This window comes from Sceloporus occidentalis, unplaced genomic scaffold (assembly GCF_023333645.1).
Source record: "Sceloporus occidentalis isolate IW3139 unplaced genomic scaffold, rSceOcc1.0.p SCAF_192, whole genome shotgun sequence".
Classification (NCBI taxonomy): Eukaryota; Metazoa; Chordata; class Lepidosauria; order Squamata; family Phrynosomatidae; genus Sceloporus; species Sceloporus occidentalis.
This window is the reverse complement of record NW_028317172.1, coordinates 1,612,398-1,631,386: the sequence shown is the minus strand read 5'-3', so window position 1 is coordinate 1,631,386 and position 18,989 is coordinate 1,612,398. Positions and strand designations below refer to the sequence as shown.

The window sequence follows — 18,989 nt, the reverse complement described above, 5'->3', positions numbered from 1 at the left end:
GTATGTGCAATGCAACAAATTTACATTTCAAACACTAACCAATCCCATAAACAAACGTGAAGGAAACAATTTCACCTATGTTACCTAGTATTTCAATAAAGTTGGGTGAAAAAAAGATGTTGCCTCGAAAGCTACTAAGCAACGGAGGGGAAACAAAACTGTCTCCATGGCAGCAGTGGCCAAGTTTGGTATTACTTAACATCCACAAAACCCTGCTATAAAGGAGCACTGCTGTCTGTACTGGGCGAAAAACATGGCTTTACCTTTCCTACCGGGAAACTCATTTAACAGAAATGTAAGTAGAAATTAGTCACTAGGATTTTGAAAATGTCATGGACCCTTTTTACCTACGTTTTACCTACTTTATGCACATTCATGGCTGGATATTAATTTATTGCACCTTCTGTCCCTTGAGAATTATAGTCATGACTGTCCCCTCTCCTGATGAATTGATCACCAAATGAGAGTGCATATGAGAGAAATGTAATGTTCTATAAAGCTGCTATCATATGCTAAATTATAGTTTTTAAATATATAATGCAAATGAATCCGATGATCAGTGATTAAACACTGTCAGTCATTGTTTATACAAGTAATACATAAAATGGCATATTTTATTTATCGTATGCCATGCTAATATACAATGATGCAGTGAGTGTAGTATAGCGACTGATAAATAGAACTGCGTCTATAAGATTGCTAACATGAATAGGTCGATCTGGAGAGAGAAGCAAATGCAAACACCGGACTCATTTACACAGAGGTGCATTTAGATAGCTATTGTAAAACTACAACTCCCGTGATGCTCTGCTTTCTATAGGAAAGCTCTTTATTAAAATACTAGACGAGTATCATGGGAGTTTACCTGTTACTAAGAGATAACTGACGATTATAAGCTTATTACTGTTCTATCATTCAACATAATATTTTTTATATTGCTATGCCAAATCATAAATAATAATAATAATAATAATTATTATTATTATGTTTTGGGTTTAAATTGCATTTCTCATTGGGTCTGACATAAGTATGTGGTGGTGCACAAAAGGTTATGTGATGCACTATAGACCCACAATGACCTTACAGTACATACAGTAGATCTGTGGTTGTTTTCATACTGCTGTGTTCTCTTTAGTTCAGATAACGAGCACTTTGGAATACCCCATTTCTATCTACAAAAAAACCAGTATAGGTTACTAAAATGATGTCACCACAATGGTGTAATATTTAGAGTGTCGTCTCTATAACATTATCAATTGTTAATGATGGACTTGCACAATTTTCTGTTGTTTAGCAATGCACATGATTTAAAAAGTAAGAATAGAGATACTGGTACAGATCTGTTGAATAATATCCATTAAATTGCAATACATGCTTATGACATTTTGAGAAGATGCTGAAACTCTATCATGCTGGGTAAGACTATCACTCAGAGTCAAGTTCTAATTATAGGTAGCTACACATAGCATCACAGTGATATAAGTGCTCTGTAGTTGGTGTCCATGGTAGTTACTGAATCGTAGTGATAAAACTTTATTAAGAAAACTTTCTCCAATAGAATGATATATTATCTCATGTTCTGAACTGTGTCTGTATCTTTTGATTACTAAGATGCCAAATCTATTCTAATTTTATATATACCTTCTCTCCTTTTTTTATATACCTTAGATACAAATAAATGCTTCTTCTGTATTTTCTCTGTAGATTGTTTTCAGTCATACGTGAAAACGTATATCACCAAACTGACATCATCGACAAAAGCTGTGTATTTGTTCTGTTAATGTTATTTTTTCATCATTATTAGTGGTATGCCTAATATAGCCCTTGCCATTTCATTGTCAGATTCTTACAGGGGTGTTACTGATGTTCTAGGTATCTTGATGCACCCAATCTATGCTCGTCCTCCCAGTCCCTCCTAGGGGCTGGTGTCCGTTGTGCCTAGTGAGGGAACTTAAAAAATGTTGCCTACCTCAGTCCAGATCTCTTTTTAGTGCTTTTAGTTCATCTGAAAGCAACAGATACACAGAGTGCTGTGTTGTGACCCTATCATCATATATACATATTTATTTTAGTGGACAAATTAACATTAGAACTTACTTTTTTAGAACTTGATCATCAATAAGAACCATTTGGACTAGCTGGTTTGCACACTTAATTTTTCAATGTAACAACTGAGACCTAAATCAGTCCTTATTCCTGTCTCAGATTCAAGATCTCATAGTTTTTCCACACATGGCTTCTCCATTTTGGCTTTATTTTTGTTGAATAAATCATGACACGGTGTTATATGTTCATCTGAGGTTGCATTTACCTCATTTTTAGACCTGCTAAGGAACAGATGATTGTTATTATGTACTGATATGTAAAATCATAGGATTCAAAGAGGGTGTACTTTCTTTTTCACACAGCTATATTGTTGCAATCCCTGTTTCCATGTATGAATACATAGTGTGCAGGATAAGAACATGATTTTTTTTTGAGATTTGAATTACCGTATGTTGCAAATGTAAAAAAATCAATTCTACATTTGTATTCCTAACACTGCCTTTATTTCAGTTGGGAAAAGAAAAATTTCATAAATCCCAGCATTTTGGTTACTCCAATGAGGTAGCTATGGTGATAGGAGAAGATAAGCCTGGGATTGGAGGAGAGCCACTTCTTGGACAGAAATTTAAACCAAAATTCAGCGTATTTCCTAAAGGAATGGGCAGTGACGCCCCATCATGGGTGGCTTTTGACAAACAGGTAGGCTAGTGATTTTTGCTTCTTTTAGATTGTTGGAATTTTAGAAATTAGGGACTGCAAAAAATTGCCCTGGGCCCCCCACAGAGCCGGCCTTAGGCGTTGTGGCGCCCTGTGCGGACTACTCCTCTGGCGCCCCCCCTCACTACCCCCCCTCTCTGCCCCTTCAAACTACCGCCCCTCAAACTACCCCTTCAAACTACCCCTCCCCTCTGCCCCTTCAAACTACCCCCCCTGCCCATTCAAACTACACCCCCCCTGTCCCTTCAAACTACACCCCCCCTGTCCCTTCAAACTACACCACCCCTCTGCCCCTTCAAACTACACCCCCCTCCCTCTGCCCCTTCAAACTACACCCCCCTCTGCCCCTTCAAACTACACCCCCCTCTGCCCCTTCAAACTACACCCCCCTCTGCCCCTTCAAACTACACCCCCCTCCCTCTGCCCCTTCAAACTACACCCCCCTCCCTATGCCCCTTCAAACTACACCCGCCTCCCTCTGCCCCTTCAAACTACACCCCCCTCTGCCCCTTCAAACTACACCCCCCTCTGCCCCTTCAAACTACACCCCCCTCTGCCCCTTCAAACTACACCCCCCTCCCTCTGCCCCTTCAAACTACACCCCCCTCCCTATGCCCCTTCAAACTACACCCGCCTCCCTCTGCCCCTTCAAACTACACCCCCCTCTGCCCCTTCAAACTACACCCCCCCTCTGCCCCTTCAAACTACACCCCCCCTCTGCCCCTTCAAACTACACCCCCCCCTGCCCCTTCAAACTACACCCCCCCTCTGCCCCTTCAAACTACACCCCCCCCTCTGCCCCTTCAAACTACACCCCCCCCCCACTTACCTTGTTGCCGGAGTCCTGCGGTGAGAGCGGGAGGCATCCGTCTTCTCGCTCTGCCGCGGTGCCGGCATTTCATGTTGAGAGCCGGAATAGTCCGACGCTCAACATGAGATGCCGGCACAGCGACGGAGTCACGGAGAGTAAGGGGCGCCGAGCGGTTGCCGAGAACTTCACGAGCAACCGCTCGGCGCCCCTGACCGGGACTTAGATTTAAGCATCGTTTGTTTTTTTTAAACTTTATTTAACATGAATGATGTTAAATAAAGTTTAAAAAAAAAACACAAAAAAAAAAACCGATGCTTGTGCGGTCGCACAGGTCGCACACCCCTAAGGCCGGCCCTGGCCCCCCAACTTCAACAGCTAGTCTGTGCAATTATTGCCCCCACACAACTGGTCTTTGCCTCCCCTTGCAACATACAACATATTTAAATACACTTACACAAGGTACACTCACTAACACACATCTCACCCCACTTACACAATTACACACCCATGCTCTCACACACACAAGTACTTATCCACGTTCACAAACACACACAAGTACACATGCATGCTTACACACACACACAGACACACAAGTACACAGGCATGATCTCACACACACAAGTACACATGCATGCATGCTCACACACAGCATGCTGTCACACATACACAAGTACACATGCATGCTCACAAACACAAGTACATATATATATATACACAAACACATATACATATATCCCGCCTCCGCTTACCTCTCACCGCTCCTGCAGCTTTTCCTCTGGCTGCTCGCACACACTGTGTAGCCTCGGTTTCACCAAGGGGTGACGTCACGTGACCCAGATACATCCCTGTCTCCCAGTGCCTGTTCAAATTAGTTTGGAAAGGGCCCTTATGACCTGGATCGTTACGGTCCAGGTCGGGAAGGCCCTTTCAAAATAATTTTACGAGGTTGTTGCACACAAAGAGGGCGTTGCACTCAAGTAGTCCGGATCCATGCATCAAACCATACTCTACCCAGTAGCTATAGAACTATCACACTTATTTTAATTCCTGAGTGTGTCAAAATGCCACATAAAATTAAAAATACAAATAAAATGTGGGTAGAAGCACTTCAAACTTAAATCAGAGTAGTACAGGGTGTTGGTCTCTATTCTTTTTTGCTGGCCTGTATCCTGCCTCTCTACCCCTAGTAGTTTGCAGACCACCTTATACACTGAAATGTTTCAGATGACCTGGATCGGTGCATAACATATCACATTAAATATATAACATCATCCCAAACGCCTTGCTTTTTTTTAAACTGATGTAGTAGCTTGGTAATCTGTTCCCAAACATACAGACAGCCGGAGGTCATGTAGCCAGCAGAAGTTCATCCAGCCTGTAAGTTTTCACTTGTTTAAAAGATTAACAGTATTTAACTTTAAACATACTGACAATGATAGAAATCAGAATGCAAATTTCTTTTTCCCCCCAACATAAAATATAGGGTTGACTGTTCCCTTAATATACTGACCATAAAATATTATTTCTATAGGTTCTTTCATTTGAAGCATATTTTGAAGAGGACGTTCCTCAAAGCAGACAGGAATCCTATCGGATCAGATGCTGTAAAATCTACTTCTACCTTGAAGATGACACAGTTCAAGTAGTGGAACCACCACTAAAAAACAGTGGTATTCCTCAAGGTATGTAACCAGTAAAGGAAACCACTCCTCAAGGGTTTGCTTAAGGTCAAACACTTACATGTGGTAATCAAAAAATAAAAATCCGTTTATTAAGGACTTAATTAGAGCTTGTTCATGAATTCTTTCTGAGAAATTGCCCAAGTGTGTCTCCTCATAAAGCAATGTGAATTCAAGAGGTTGAAGTAACAACTCTCCTACCAACTACCTGATCAAAAAGTAGTAATTTTTAGGCCACAACAAATAAACAAATAAAGGCATAACATTATAAAATATGCATACAGATATATGTGTACATTTCTACACAACCTCAGATGATACTTGAGTGAAAATGTAAAAAAATGCATACAAATCAAACAAGAACACCGACCTTCTTCTATTAACATTTGCTAAAAGGTATAGATAAATCCATGTGCAAGACATTCAAATTGATGTAACTATTTAATGGATCCAAATTGATAGATATGAAAAATAATGCAATCTTCATGTGAAATCAAGGTCACTTTATAAATGGGCAATGACCATAATGGAATACTTGTGTAAACATTAATCAATGAAATATCAGTAACCTTGTCCACAAAATAATACTAGAGCAGCTCCACTATGTAGGTTGCTACTGCAGAGAAGAATGCACCTAGGTTATAAATGTCTTGTTGCTCTGAAGCAAAGTGCCTTGCAAAAGCATTCACCCTCTTGGCATTTTTCCTATTTTGTTGCATTACAACCTGGATTTAAACTGGATTTTTATTTGGATTTCATGTAATGGACATACACAAAATAATCCAAACTGGTGACGTGAGATGAAAAAAAAGAAAAGTGGTGCATGCATATGTATTCACCCCCTTTGCTATGAAGCCCCTAAATAAGATATACTCTATACACACCTGTTCTGAAAGGTGTCTGCAACACCACTGAGCAAGCAGCACCACCAAGCAAGTGGCACCATGAAGACCAAGTAGCTTTCCAAACTGGTCAGGGACAAAGTTGTGGAGAAGTACAGATCAGGGTTGGGTTATAAAAAAAAATCCAAAACTTTGAACATCCCATGGAGCACCATTAAATTCATTATTAAGAAATAGATATGGCACCACAACAAAACTCACAGACCAGGCAAGGAGGGCATTAATCAGAGAGGCAACTAAGAGACCAAAGCTAACTCTGAAGTAGCTGAAAGCTCCACAGCGGAAATTGGAGTATCTGTCCATAGGGCCACATTAAGAGTGGCCAGAAAAAAAGCCACTGGTTAACCCCTTAATGACAATCGACAGCCCGGGCACGTCACCCGAAAACGAAGGGTTAAAGACAATTGACGTGCCCGGATCGTCATGACCTCACACGGGTGCAGAAAGCGATCTACGTTCGCTTTCTGCACAGAAACGGTGTTGCTGTAATGCCTCGACGTCGAGGCATTCAGCACCACCGCAATCGGCATCAAGGGCCGCGTCTGGCCCCTCCCTGGGGCGTCAACATCCGCCACACTGTATGGCGGCTGTTACACCTACCTGTCCGGCCGGGGTCCCACGGCGTTCCTCGCACACGTCCTCCTCGTGTACTGACGTCCGCTCGGCACACACACGAGGGGGCGTGCGTATCGAGCAGGCCCGCCTCCCAGCCTATGACAGCCTTGATCGGGCTGCTGCAGCATATCAGCAGCGATCGGAGAGACGATCCGCCGCTACATGCTCGCGGCGCCCGACCAGTACCTCTTCTGCCTGTGTGGCGCTTCCGCGTCGCTCGCGGAGGCAACACAAGCAGAGAGGACTTGGTGGTTGAGCCGCCGCAGGCATGTCCACGGTGGCTATTTCATTACCTCTCCTGCCTGTGTGGCGCTTCCGCGTATTTCGCGGAGGTAACACAGGCAGGAGGTTTGTTGTATTGTTGCCATCGCGACAACGCTATTATTGCGCGGGTCGCGATGACGTCATCTTACCTGCTCTCCCGCCATTGGCTCTATTTAAACTTTCTTGTCCTGTGTTTCCGTGCCCGTTCAACAAGTCCATATTATTGTTCTCAGGGTGTTTGTTTCTCTAGTGCTTTCTGATTGATTTTTTACGTGTACCAGACCTCGGCTTTCATTCTTCTGACCTTGATCCTGCGCTGCCTGTCCCGACCTCGGCTATTGTTCTTTGACTTCGCTCCTGTGCTGCCTGCCCCGATCCCGGCTTGTTTATTGGAAATTTCTCGCCATTCCTGCATTGTGGGTCCATCACCTGTGGTGCCTGATCCGACGTAACAGCGGCAGACACCCATTTTAAAAGGTGTCGCTGAAATGCTCGATCACGAGGCATTAAACGACACTGACCTCCCACCCCAGGACACTGACCTCCCACCCCAGGACACGCCGTGACCGCTCCGGAGAGATGGCGGCTTCCGGAAAGATGGCGGAAAACCGCTCCGGAAAGATGGCGGCTTCCTTTAAAAAAAAACAATAGAGTTGAAAAGAGTTCTCAGGAGTGTCTCTCCAGACCCTCCTGAGAATCTGGCTCCACTTGCAGGTTGAATACAGGTACTGCATTCAACAATGCAAGTCAATGGGACCCAGCTTTCTAATTACAATGTGATTAGTAAAATACATTTTAAAGAAATAATAATAATAATAAAATAGTTAAAAAAATGTAAAAATAATTTCCCACTGATGTCACCATCAGGGGAACCTTCAAGTTTCAAAAAAAATGTTAAAAAAAAAAATAAAAAAAAAATAAATAAAAAAAAATAAATATATATATATATAAATATTTTTGTGAGCAAGTCATAAAATTAGCGCTTTAGCTTAAAACAATTCTTGCATGGAAAGAGTTAAAATATTGGCATGTTAAATGCCCATGGGGTGTCTATGATTTGATGCGGTAAATTGAATTGACTGGGTTCAACAATGTACCAATTAACACAGGGGGAAGGATAACCACATGTCTAATTTCCAATTAGAAACATGCACACGTCCCAAATGTGGCCTTTTAGTTACCAAAAACCCGACAATCACTGTACTCAGGAGATGTTGCTGAACACATATTGGGGTGTCGTGTAACAGCGACATATACCAGGAGCTGTAAATTCATACCTAAAGTAGGTGTGTGGGGAAAAATACACCCCAAAATGCTACTGCATGGTGGTAAAATGTGTGCATGCAAAGAGTTCAAATACCAGCATTTGAAATACCCTGGGGTGTCTAGTTTTCAAAAATATATGGTTTTATTGGGCACACTAAAATGGCCCCCGGCTCAAAGATGTACCAAATAGGGCATGGGCAGTGTATCATCAAATGTCAAAGTTCAACATTGAAAAATGTGCATGCCCCATATGTGGCCCTTTTGCACCCAAACAGCCAGGCAAACCCATTCATGTGGGGTATCACTGTACTCAGGAGTTGCTGAACACATATTGGGGTGTTTTATGATAGTGACATATACCAGGACCTGTTAATGTATACCTGAAGTAAAATGTGTCTGAAAAAATAAACGCAAAAAATGACTACCACAAAGTTTGACAAAGACTGGTGGTAGAATTAGTCCATGGAAAGAGTTAAAATACTAGCATTTGAAATACCCTGGGGTGTTATATATGATTATATATGATTTGATGGGGTAAATTGCATTGGCCGGTTTCAAAGATACCTGAAATGGCACATGGGGGGAAGAATTACCAGATTTGGAAAAAATGGTTTTGAAATAGTAAAGCGCTACCTGTACTTATTGCCCCATAACATACTCAGGATGAATAGTAGAATCTATTAAGCAGCTTTTTTTATTAACTTTTTATAGATGAGTAAAAGATTTTTCAAGTAAAAGTTAGAAAAAGTCATTTTTTTCAATTTTTTGGACCATATTTTATACTTTAATAGTAAATAATATGATACAATCAAAACAATGTCATTTAAAGAAAGCCCTTCTTGTCCTGAAAAAAACAATATCTAACTTGTGTGGGTTCAGTAAACGGGAAAGAAGAAAATTACAGCTAAACACGAGCAGCGCAGAAATGTTAAAACAGCCATATTCACGAAGAGTACAAAAAGTAAAATCAGCCTTTATCACGAAGGGGTTAATGAAAAAAATAAGCAAACACGTTTGCTGTTCACCAAAAGGGACGTGGGAAACTCCACAAACATAAGAAAGAAGCTAACAAAATTAAGCTTTTTGGCGATCAAGGAAAACGCTGTGTCTGGTGCACACCCAACACCTCTCATTACCCCAGAACACCATCGGCAGGGACTGGGAAACTGGTCAGGATTGAAGTAATGATGGATGGCTACATACAGGGAAAATACTTGAGGGAAACCTGTTTCAGTCTTCTAGAGATTTGAGACTGGGATTGGGGGTCCCCTTCCAGCAGGACAATGACCCTAAGTGTAAGGCACTTACCTGGCAGACGCGGGGAAGTTCCTCTCTGTCCTCCCGGCGGAAACGCCGGCACCGTCCCCTGCTACATGAAGCAGCCGCTCGCACGCGCGGCCACTTCATGAATATTTATGCGGCTGACCGCCGCCTGGATTCCGCTGCGTCGCTATGGCGACGGTGGGCGCGGTTACGTCAGGGACGCCGGGGAACGCCTCCCCGGGCTATTTAAACTTCTCTAACCTATCCACCGGTGCTCAGTTGTACTGGTGCTTCCTTACCAATTGTGCCCCTCGTATTTTTTCCTGTATCTTGTTCTATTGCTGGTATCCTGGCCCTGGTCTGCTCAACGGCTATCGTGAACTTCTGGAATCCTGACCCTGGCTATTCTTACGACTTTGGGTATCTCCGGCATCCTGACCCCGGTCCGCTTAACGGTTATTGTGTATCTCTGGCATCCTGACCTCGGCTTTCCATTTCGGCTCCTGTGTATTTCCGGTATCCTGACCCTGGCTTTCCTACGACTCTGAGAACCTCCGGTATCCTGACCCTGGTCTGCTTAACGGCGCTGTCCTGATCACCCGTGCTTACAGCAACACCGCCAAGTGCCCTGTTATTCCACCTCAGGCCCCTTGTGCGTGTCCTGTACTGAGCAAGCGTGTTCCTTTCCTGCATCCCGGATTCCTTCTGGTAAGACGATCCTTACAGAACAACTGAGCCCAAACATGGAATCCGCAGGAATTGCTGACGCCCTCTCGGCTCTCACGGGACAAATTGCCTCCCTTACTCGTTCTCTTCAAGACCTCCAAACTAGCCACGCACACATGCAGCGTCAACTTCATGAACTCCAGACAAATCTACCTGCCTCCGGGGAATCCCCTTCTGGAACAGCTCCGCCCCCGGTGATGGAGGAAATTGGTGCTACTGCTCCTGAACCTAAGGTGCCTTTACCTGAACGTTTCTCTGGGGACAGAACTCGTTATCGCACATTCATGACATCCTGCCAGATCCTGTTCTCACTACAACCTAGAACGTACGCCTCTGACCATGTTAAAGTACGAACTGTGATCTCCTTGCTCTCTGGTGAACCCCAACTGTGGGCCCATCATTTGCTTCACACTAATAACTCCGTCCTGAATTCCTGGGCTGATTTCAGTCATGCTATGGATACCTTGTTTGATGACCCGTTTCGTTCCACCTCTGCACAAGCAGCCATACGTGCGTTACACCAAGGCAAAAGACCTGTGGAGGAATACGTCACAGAATTCCGGAGCCTGGCTTTTGAAAGTACATGGAACGAACCAGCACTTCTGGACCAATTCCGTCTGGGTTTATCCGAGAGCTTAAAGGATGAACTGGCCCGTGTGGGTATCCCCAATTCATTGGAGGATTTAATATATCTGACTATTCAGCTTGACCGCAGATTTCGGGAAAGACGCCTGGAACGCGCAGCTTCAGCCGTTCCTGCCCCGAGGTTGTTGTAATTTACCTACAACAACCAAAAACAACGTTCCATACAAATGTCACCATTTTTTGCAAACTACGGCTACCATCCTACCATGATTCCGGGCCTACCCACCGGACCTACGGTTCCTGGAATTACGGACCGAGTCACCGCTCTCGCCAGACAATTTCAAACCCTGAAAGAGAACCTGATCAAGGCTCGTAAAACATACAAATTATATGCAGATCGTCATAGATCCAGCCCACCAACCTACCGTTGCGGTGACAAAGTCTGGTTGTCCACAAGTAACCTGCGCCTGCAGGTGCCATCGAAAAAATTAGGACCCAAGTTTATCGGTCCTTATGTCATCACCAGGATCATCAATCCAGTAACAGTGCAGCTGAAACTGCCCGCTACATGTCGGATCCATCCCGTGTTCCACGTATCTCTAGTCAAGCCATGGGTAGCTAACCCTTTTTCTGGTCGTGTACCTCCTCCACCTGCTCCTGTTGTCATCGATGGGGTGGAGGAGTATGTGGTACAAAAAATTGTGGACTCCAGGATCCATCGTGGACACTTGGAATACCTGATACACTGGAAGGGGTATAGCCCAGAAGAAAGAACCTGGGAACCGGCAGATCAGGTGCATGCCCCCGTCTGTGTTCGCAGATTCCACAAGTTGCATCCTCTCAAGCCGGGTTCTCCACGCCCCCAGAGGTCGCGTCTTGCGGGGGGATCCTGTAAGGCACTTACCTGGCAGACGCGGGGAAGTTCCTCTCTGTCCTCCCGGCGGAAACGCCGGCACCGTCCCCTGCTACATGAAGCAGCCGCTCGCACGCGCGGCCACTTCATGAATATTTATGCGGCTGACCGCCGCCTGGATTCCGCTGCGTCGCTATGGCGACGGTGGGCGCGGTTACGTCAGGGACGCCGGGGAACGCCTCCCCGGGCTATTTAAACTTCTCTAACCTATCCACCGGTGCTCAGTTGTACTGGTGCTTCCGTACCAATTGTGCCCCTCGTATTTTTTCCTGTATCTTGTTCTATTGCTGGTATCCTGGCCCTGGTCTGCTCAACGGCTATCGTGAACTTCTGGAATCCTGACCCTGGCTATTCTTACGACTTTGGGTATCTCCGGCATCCTGACCCCGGTCCGCTTAACGGTTATTGTGTATCTCTGGCATCCTGACCTCGGCTTTCCATTTCGGCTCCTGTGTATTTCCGGTATCCTGACCCTGGCTTTCCTACGACTCTGAGAACCTCCGGTATCCTGACCCTGGTCTGCTTAACGGCGCTGTCCTGATCACCCGTGCTTACAGCAACACCGCCAAGTGCCCTGTTATTCCACCTCAGGCCCCTTGTGCGTGTCCTGTACTGAGCAAGCGTGTTCCTTTCCTGCATCCCGGATTCCTTCTGGTAAGACGATCCTTACACTAAGCATACTGCGAAAACAACACTCGAGTGGTTTAAGGGGAAACGTTTAAATGTCTTGGAATGGCCAAAGCCCAGACCTCAATCCAATTGAGAATCTGTGGTATGACTTATAGATTGCTGTACACCAGCGGAACCCATCCAACTGGAAGAAGCTGGAGCAGTTTTGCCTTGAAGAATGGGCAAAAATCCCAGTTGCTAGATGTGCCAAGCTTTCAAAGACGCACCCCAAGAGACTTGCAGCTGTAATTGCTGCAGAAAGTGGCTCTACAAAGTATTAACCTGGGGGGGGGTCAATAGTTATGCACTCCCAAGTTTTCTGGGTTTTTTTGTTGTATTTCTTGTTTTTTTCACCTTAAAAAACATTTTGCATTTTCAAAGTGGTAGGCATGTTGTGTAAATCAAATGATACAAACCCCCAGGTTGTAATGCAACACAATAGGAGAAATGCCCAGGGAGTCAATACTTTTGCAAAGCACTGTACTTTTACCCATATTATTACAAACACACAGATACCAAGTATACCCCTTAGATTCACAATGCCTGATTAATCTATTCTTGGAATGCTAACTAGCTTTCAAGATCTAGAAAATATACATGTTGTATATCTACTTTAAATGGTGTCCAACAGGCTTGTCCCTCTATCTCACTAACGCCTTCAATATTTTTGCTGGAGAATTATTTGAGGATTGGCAGATGAGGCTTGGAAAAAAAGTGAACCCATACTATATATTTACTATTCTTTTGTACATAAAGCCCTGCAATGCATGACAAAGCCAAATCTGTTAATGTAACAAAAACTTGTACAATTGTGGGTAATTCAAGACCAGAGTTGAGAAACGTTAAGCACATAAAATGATGTTTAATACGTTTTACACTTCTTTTACCTTCTCCATTGCCACATACTTGTGTCATATGACTACACGCTGCAATTACACACAATCTTGAAAAAAAAAATGAGAAGACCGAAATTTTATATAATTAAAATTATTAGTTATTTCTTATAAAATATTCAACATTCACAAACGGCACAATGCATCTAATGTTATATTTAAACAATACAATTATTGAATGATTATATTTTAACTGTTCTATGAAATAACTGTTTGCATTAATATAGTTTCCAGACTATAAAAAAACAATCATTCCTCAATAAATATTGCTTTATTTTTTCAATTAGGGACCATAATCAGAAGGCATCGCATTCCTCTTCCATCACCTAACGATGACCAGTTTTACACTGTGGATGATTTCAACATCAACAAGGATGTTGTTTTTTATTCAAGAACATTCAGGATAGTGAACTGTGATGAGTTTACCAAAAACTTTTTAAGGAAGCTGGGAATCCGATTAAATCCTCCAGGGTCTATTCCAGACGACCCTTACTCTACTGTGCGCAAGAAGGTAAATGATTGTTTGAATGGTTTTAACAAACAGTAGAGACTATGGTAGGATAAGCATTACAATAATTAAAGGAAGGCATTCAATTACATTACATGTCTTATTTCTTTAAATTGTTTTTTTAGATGGAGGAAAATATGCAGCCTTTGCGTCCATACGAACGTACGGATACACTGAAGCAGTTCCTGGAACATGACAGAGAAGTTCTACGGTTCTTTTGTTTCTGGGATGACACACCATCACCTTTTGGTGATTGTAGGGATCTTATTTTACATTACTTTCTAGCAGATGATACAGTTGAAATTGTTGAGGTTATACCAGCAAATGCTGGTAGAGAAATGATTCCGGTCTTTTTACACAGAGGAAAGCTACCCAAGGTAAAAAAAAACAACTTGATACAATGTTTAGGATCATATTTTCTACATTATATTATTGTCCACTTAGAATAACTGGTTCATTCAGATGTATGAATGAAGAATGAAGAACAGTATGGTTCTGTCCCACTGTTTCAGGGTCACCCACCTGTCTATGCCATATTTCTCCCTCTTGTCTCTCTAAGTGCTGCTGTTGAACCCCCAAACAGTTCTCTCTCTACATTATGTCAAAGGCCCACACTCATATCCTCCTGATTAGTCATTTTGTGGGGACTTCTCAGAATATCTTCCTTTTTCAGTTAACACTCAATAAAGAGGATGTTTTCCCTTGTTGTGCTTGTAGCCTATTACTTTAAACTGAAAATTAATTAATGGTACTTATGTTTTGTGTTTTCACAACCACTAAACACCCATATTTTCTTCAATACTCAAGATGCTGATATTGTATATGTTTGAGAGTTGTTGTAAGTGCTTTGTTGCTGTGTCACACTAATGATTTTTCCTTGCTATTTTAGCATGGTCATACAAAAGTGTATAAACCTGGAGAGATAACTGCCCGCACTGTTTTAAATGTTTTTGGACCAATGGGACACGGAGGTCGCTACATTCTGGATAATCTTAAGGTAGCAAATGCATATATATATATAGTTGTAATTTACATTGATAAATTTCGATAAAGGTATAAAAGACGTTGACTTTAAAATTAAATTTTTTTTTATTTCATTGTTTAAGAGATTTTTGAGTACACAGTCATCTTTCAAATAAAGTAAGCTAACAACATATAGGGGCAAATGTTACAAAGTTCTTACCGCATGCATAGACACAGCTAGCCGCTTCCCTTTGCTGTTTCACATACTCAAAAGAAGGATAGCTCCTGTCAGCCTACCCTGGTAAACCAAGAAGTCCAGACTCAGATGTTATATACATTTCAATCAAGTTAGGATTATTGAAAGTATGTCATGTTTTACTTGAGATTTGGCCACTTCAACGTTTTTTCAACTTGTAATGATTCTTCTCATTTCTTGTCTGCACCACATTATTTCTGTGTCTCTGTTTCTAATATGAATGAGAATATTAAGTCTTTTTTTTTTTTTTTAAACAGACGGGGGCTGTACATCAGGACTTTTACAAAGACTGTGACCTGGTAATAGGAGCAGCCATTAACGTGTGGGGAAGAACAATTATCTTATGTGATTGTGATGAATTCACCAAGAATTATTACAGAACAAAGTATGGAATTGGTAAGGCTACGCATTGTACTTTTTTCTATAACACAAAATATGAGAGTGTTGGTGAGTGAAGCTTCTAGCACTTTGCTGTTATGCTTGGCTGATCAAATCCCAAGATCCAGGTAGCTATTACTGCTGGAACTTTAGTGCTATGCTGTTCTGGTCAAATTCCAGAAGCCAGGTACCTGATTCCTGGAACTGTACTTATGTGCTTGGTTGGTCATCTTCTAGGAGACAGGTAGTTTACTGTTATGCTATGGTGGGCAAAATGCAAGATCCAGGTAGCCTTGACGTTTACTTCTGTAATAGAAATAGAATTGTGATTTTATGCATTTATTAACTGAAAAAAACACTGAGGCTGAAACGTAGAACTCAACAAACAGTTCTGTCTGAATTCAGACAAGCCACTCCAATAAATGGCATCTACTAAACTTAAAGCTACATGACCTTTCATTAAATACAGGTATGTCATCATATTTAACACATAGTATTCTTAGTGTATTTCATTTCAATCAGTGTTTTTGATTTGGTTTAAAAATCGGGGGCTATTCTTCCTTAACAATGTAAAAAAAAAGCCTGCATAAAACATACCTAATATGGATTTATACTGAATTCTGTAGTGGACCATTCTGGAAAATGACTGAACCACTAATGTAACATTCACACTGTTATTTTGAAGGTAAAGTTGTTTCTTGGACTTTTACTGTTAAATTTGCATTAATTCTTTAGCTAATGCCACTAGGTGGCACAGCCCTGTTGCACATTCCGTATTAGTTCACTATTCAAAGAAAATAAAATATTTTTTTTTCAACAAGTATCTATGCTGTGTTCAATTTATGCAAAAATCCATTGCATGATGGTCAGATTTTATATGCTAAATTGCTAATATAACCATTTCCTTTTTTATGTGCCCTTATTTGATGTTTTCAATTAAAGTATTCATTACACTGGAATATTTTATACCAAGTTTATTTTATATAGCCCCCAGTGTTTTTCTTGTAATGGGATTCAGAGTCCCCAGTTCAACTCTTGAGCGTGAAAAGTACCATTTTTGGTGGTGATCTGGCAAAATTGTGCAGTATAAACTGTTGACAGATTGATGTTTCATCATGTTTATAAAAGGATCTAGGTGGTTATATTATTTGTTTTTAAAATATATTTAGAATCAATGTTCCTACTTGTTTGCATGCTTGGCCCATGTGTTTTCTGGACTAACAATTTGACCTAGTAGCTAGTGCAGGTCTTCTATCTGGATAATTGAGACAGGACCTCCACTGGAACACAGCAATGGCAGTGCAGCACAAAGATTACCCTGTTTGAAAATGTTGTTTGATTTCTGCGCACCTGGTAACAGGAAGAGTGTGGTGTGCCCAGTGTACAGTCATTATAGACAGGGACATAGAGGGTGGAATTAATAGTCATTTGGCACATGGCACAGGGGCTGGGACACAGACCTAGACCTAGAAGAGAGGTCATCAAACATGGGAGAGGAAAACAGTGCTTGTGCTGAGGAGAAAGAATGACAGTGGTACAAAAAAGGAAAATGGATAGTGTGAGGGTGGGAAAAGGGGCAAGAAAATAGAAAACTATGGAAATTCTAGGTTTATTATTGTTTTATGGAGTACTATTGGTGAAAGCTCTTAAAAGGAATAGAAGGTGGTACTGCTGGAGCACAATACAATACAAAAGAGGCAGGTAGATGCAATAAAAGGGTGATTTAATACGGCAAAACCTGGCGCGTTTTGCCGTCAGGCTTGCTCAGAGGGTCCCAGCTCCCAGAGTAGAGGCGACTGTTTGTGTGTGAAGGGTAGTAATGGGGGAAAGAGAACATATGTTCCAGAAAGAAGAAACTTTTTGCACATGGATGTGCTGATTTTTATTTTTTTTTATAATGGAGGGGCTTCCTGTATAGGATGGAGCGCATCAGAATGCCATGGCAAATGTGCCAAACTTGGGCAGAGGAGTGTAGACAGCTGTATTGTACAGAGCTTCTTCAGTGAAGAAGACTATTATTGTTTTATCTACATGTATGTTAATGTAATTATTCAACAAATACTATTCATTCTGAACCTCTCTAGTTACACATCATTGGTGTAGATTTTAATGTTACAAAAACAATGTATTAATGTTGAAATGATCTTGTTCTTTGTTTTTAAAGAGAACTTTACCCCTGTTCAGTACAAAGCTCCTCCACCTCCAGGAGTCGAGAAGAAAATCCCACCATATAACGGCTTTGGTTCAGAGGAAGATTCTCTTTGTTCTTGTATGGGACTTTTGCCAAAACCACCACAGCGAGATTTCAAGAAATTCATGGAAAAGGACAGGTATGTTGTATTTTTATCAAAAGCACAATACTATGTTTATCAGAAATTTCAGTTGTCTTACTGGACTTGCTCAGGTTTATGGCCGTTATAGTCCGATACAAGTCCGGCATAAGAGGAATTATGCTCTAGATTGTATTGAAAGAGGTATCGGTAGCAAATTGTGAATTAGCATGCCTGCAAATTAGGTACAGCCAAGAAATGTTGTGCCAAATACAGAAACAAGTCTATCAAAAATGTGCTTGGTGTTTCTTTGTGTGGCCATGAACTAAAAACCCACCTATTCAGCAAAGCATACAACTTTTTCTCCTAGTACATAGAGAGGGTACCTTTAGAGAGAGAGTTGACAGTGGAGGTATTTGACAGTATTTGATACGAGGAGAGCATTGCACAGTAAATTACACATAATACACCTTTGCACACATACACTACATCCATAAACATTACATTTATCTTTTATCATGTGAAAAATTTTACATTTTATTTGCACATTGATGTTGTCAAATAAGGGGGACAAATATGTGCATTTAGTCGTGATTGGACTTGTAAGAGGGGTTTGAGCGTGGTTAGTAATGTGTAAGTAGTCCAGGAGTAGTAGTGTGGTTGATATCTTAGCATGTCAGCATTGAAAGGGTTAAACATCATTGGCAAGGTAGTCGTTCACAGTTCTCAGATGTTTTCAAATTGTATGGTTCTGAATTTTGGCCGTATTTTTTTCCCATGGTAATTAGTTGCCAAGCATTGGAGGGTATCTCAATCAGGGAGGGAGTTTCCCTTTTCCAATGCTTGAAGGGAATTTTTATGGTTTTTAGCATTTTCTGTGTGGTCGTACAGTAGAATGTACGATCGTTATATGAGATTTAGTTGGACTGTTGAATTACTGTGTTTTTTTTTACCCTGTTGAGACCAGTTTAGGTTTTGTCATTGAATTGAGCCCATTCTCTTTAGTCACATAATGCAGCATGTTTAATGAAACGCGTTTTTTTCTCTCTATGGTAGCTTTTAAATAGCAGCATTGCATCTGACGTCATCCTGACACAAAAGACCTAAGATTATACAATTGGTTAAATTCACATTTATTTTTTGATTTATTGTGTTCTATAAAATAGTTTTTAAATATTAGGCTTATTACTGTTATTGCACCCTCTTAAACTTCAGGTAGCAGGCACAACACATCAGCCATTCCAGTGCTTATATACAAAGACAAA

The 18,989-nt window shown here is 41.7% G+C and overlaps 1 protein-coding gene across 1 annotated transcript in view; it reads left to right on the top strand.

Annotated features, from left to right (window-relative positions):
- Positions 1–253: 253 nt before the first annotated feature.
- The window catches only part of LOC149278381 (EF-hand domain-containing family member C2-like), a 52,443-nt gene continuing 33,707 nt past the window's right edge, over positions 254–18,989 (top strand). Inside the window, exons 1-8 of the mRNA XM_089502078.1 lie at positions 254–295; positions 2,557–2,745; positions 5,106–5,256; positions 13,637–13,860; positions 13,983–14,234; positions 14,747–14,854; positions 15,334–15,472; positions 17,619–17,784. Of these exons, the coding sequence (XP_089358204.1) occupies positions 254–295; positions 2,557–2,745; positions 5,106–5,256; positions 13,637–13,860; positions 13,983–14,234; positions 14,747–14,854; positions 15,334–15,472; positions 17,619–17,784 (1,271 nt within the window). The remainder of the gene's footprint in view (positions 296–2,556; positions 2,746–5,105; positions 5,257–13,636; positions 13,861–13,982; positions 14,235–14,746; positions 14,855–15,333; positions 15,473–17,618; positions 17,785–18,989) is intronic.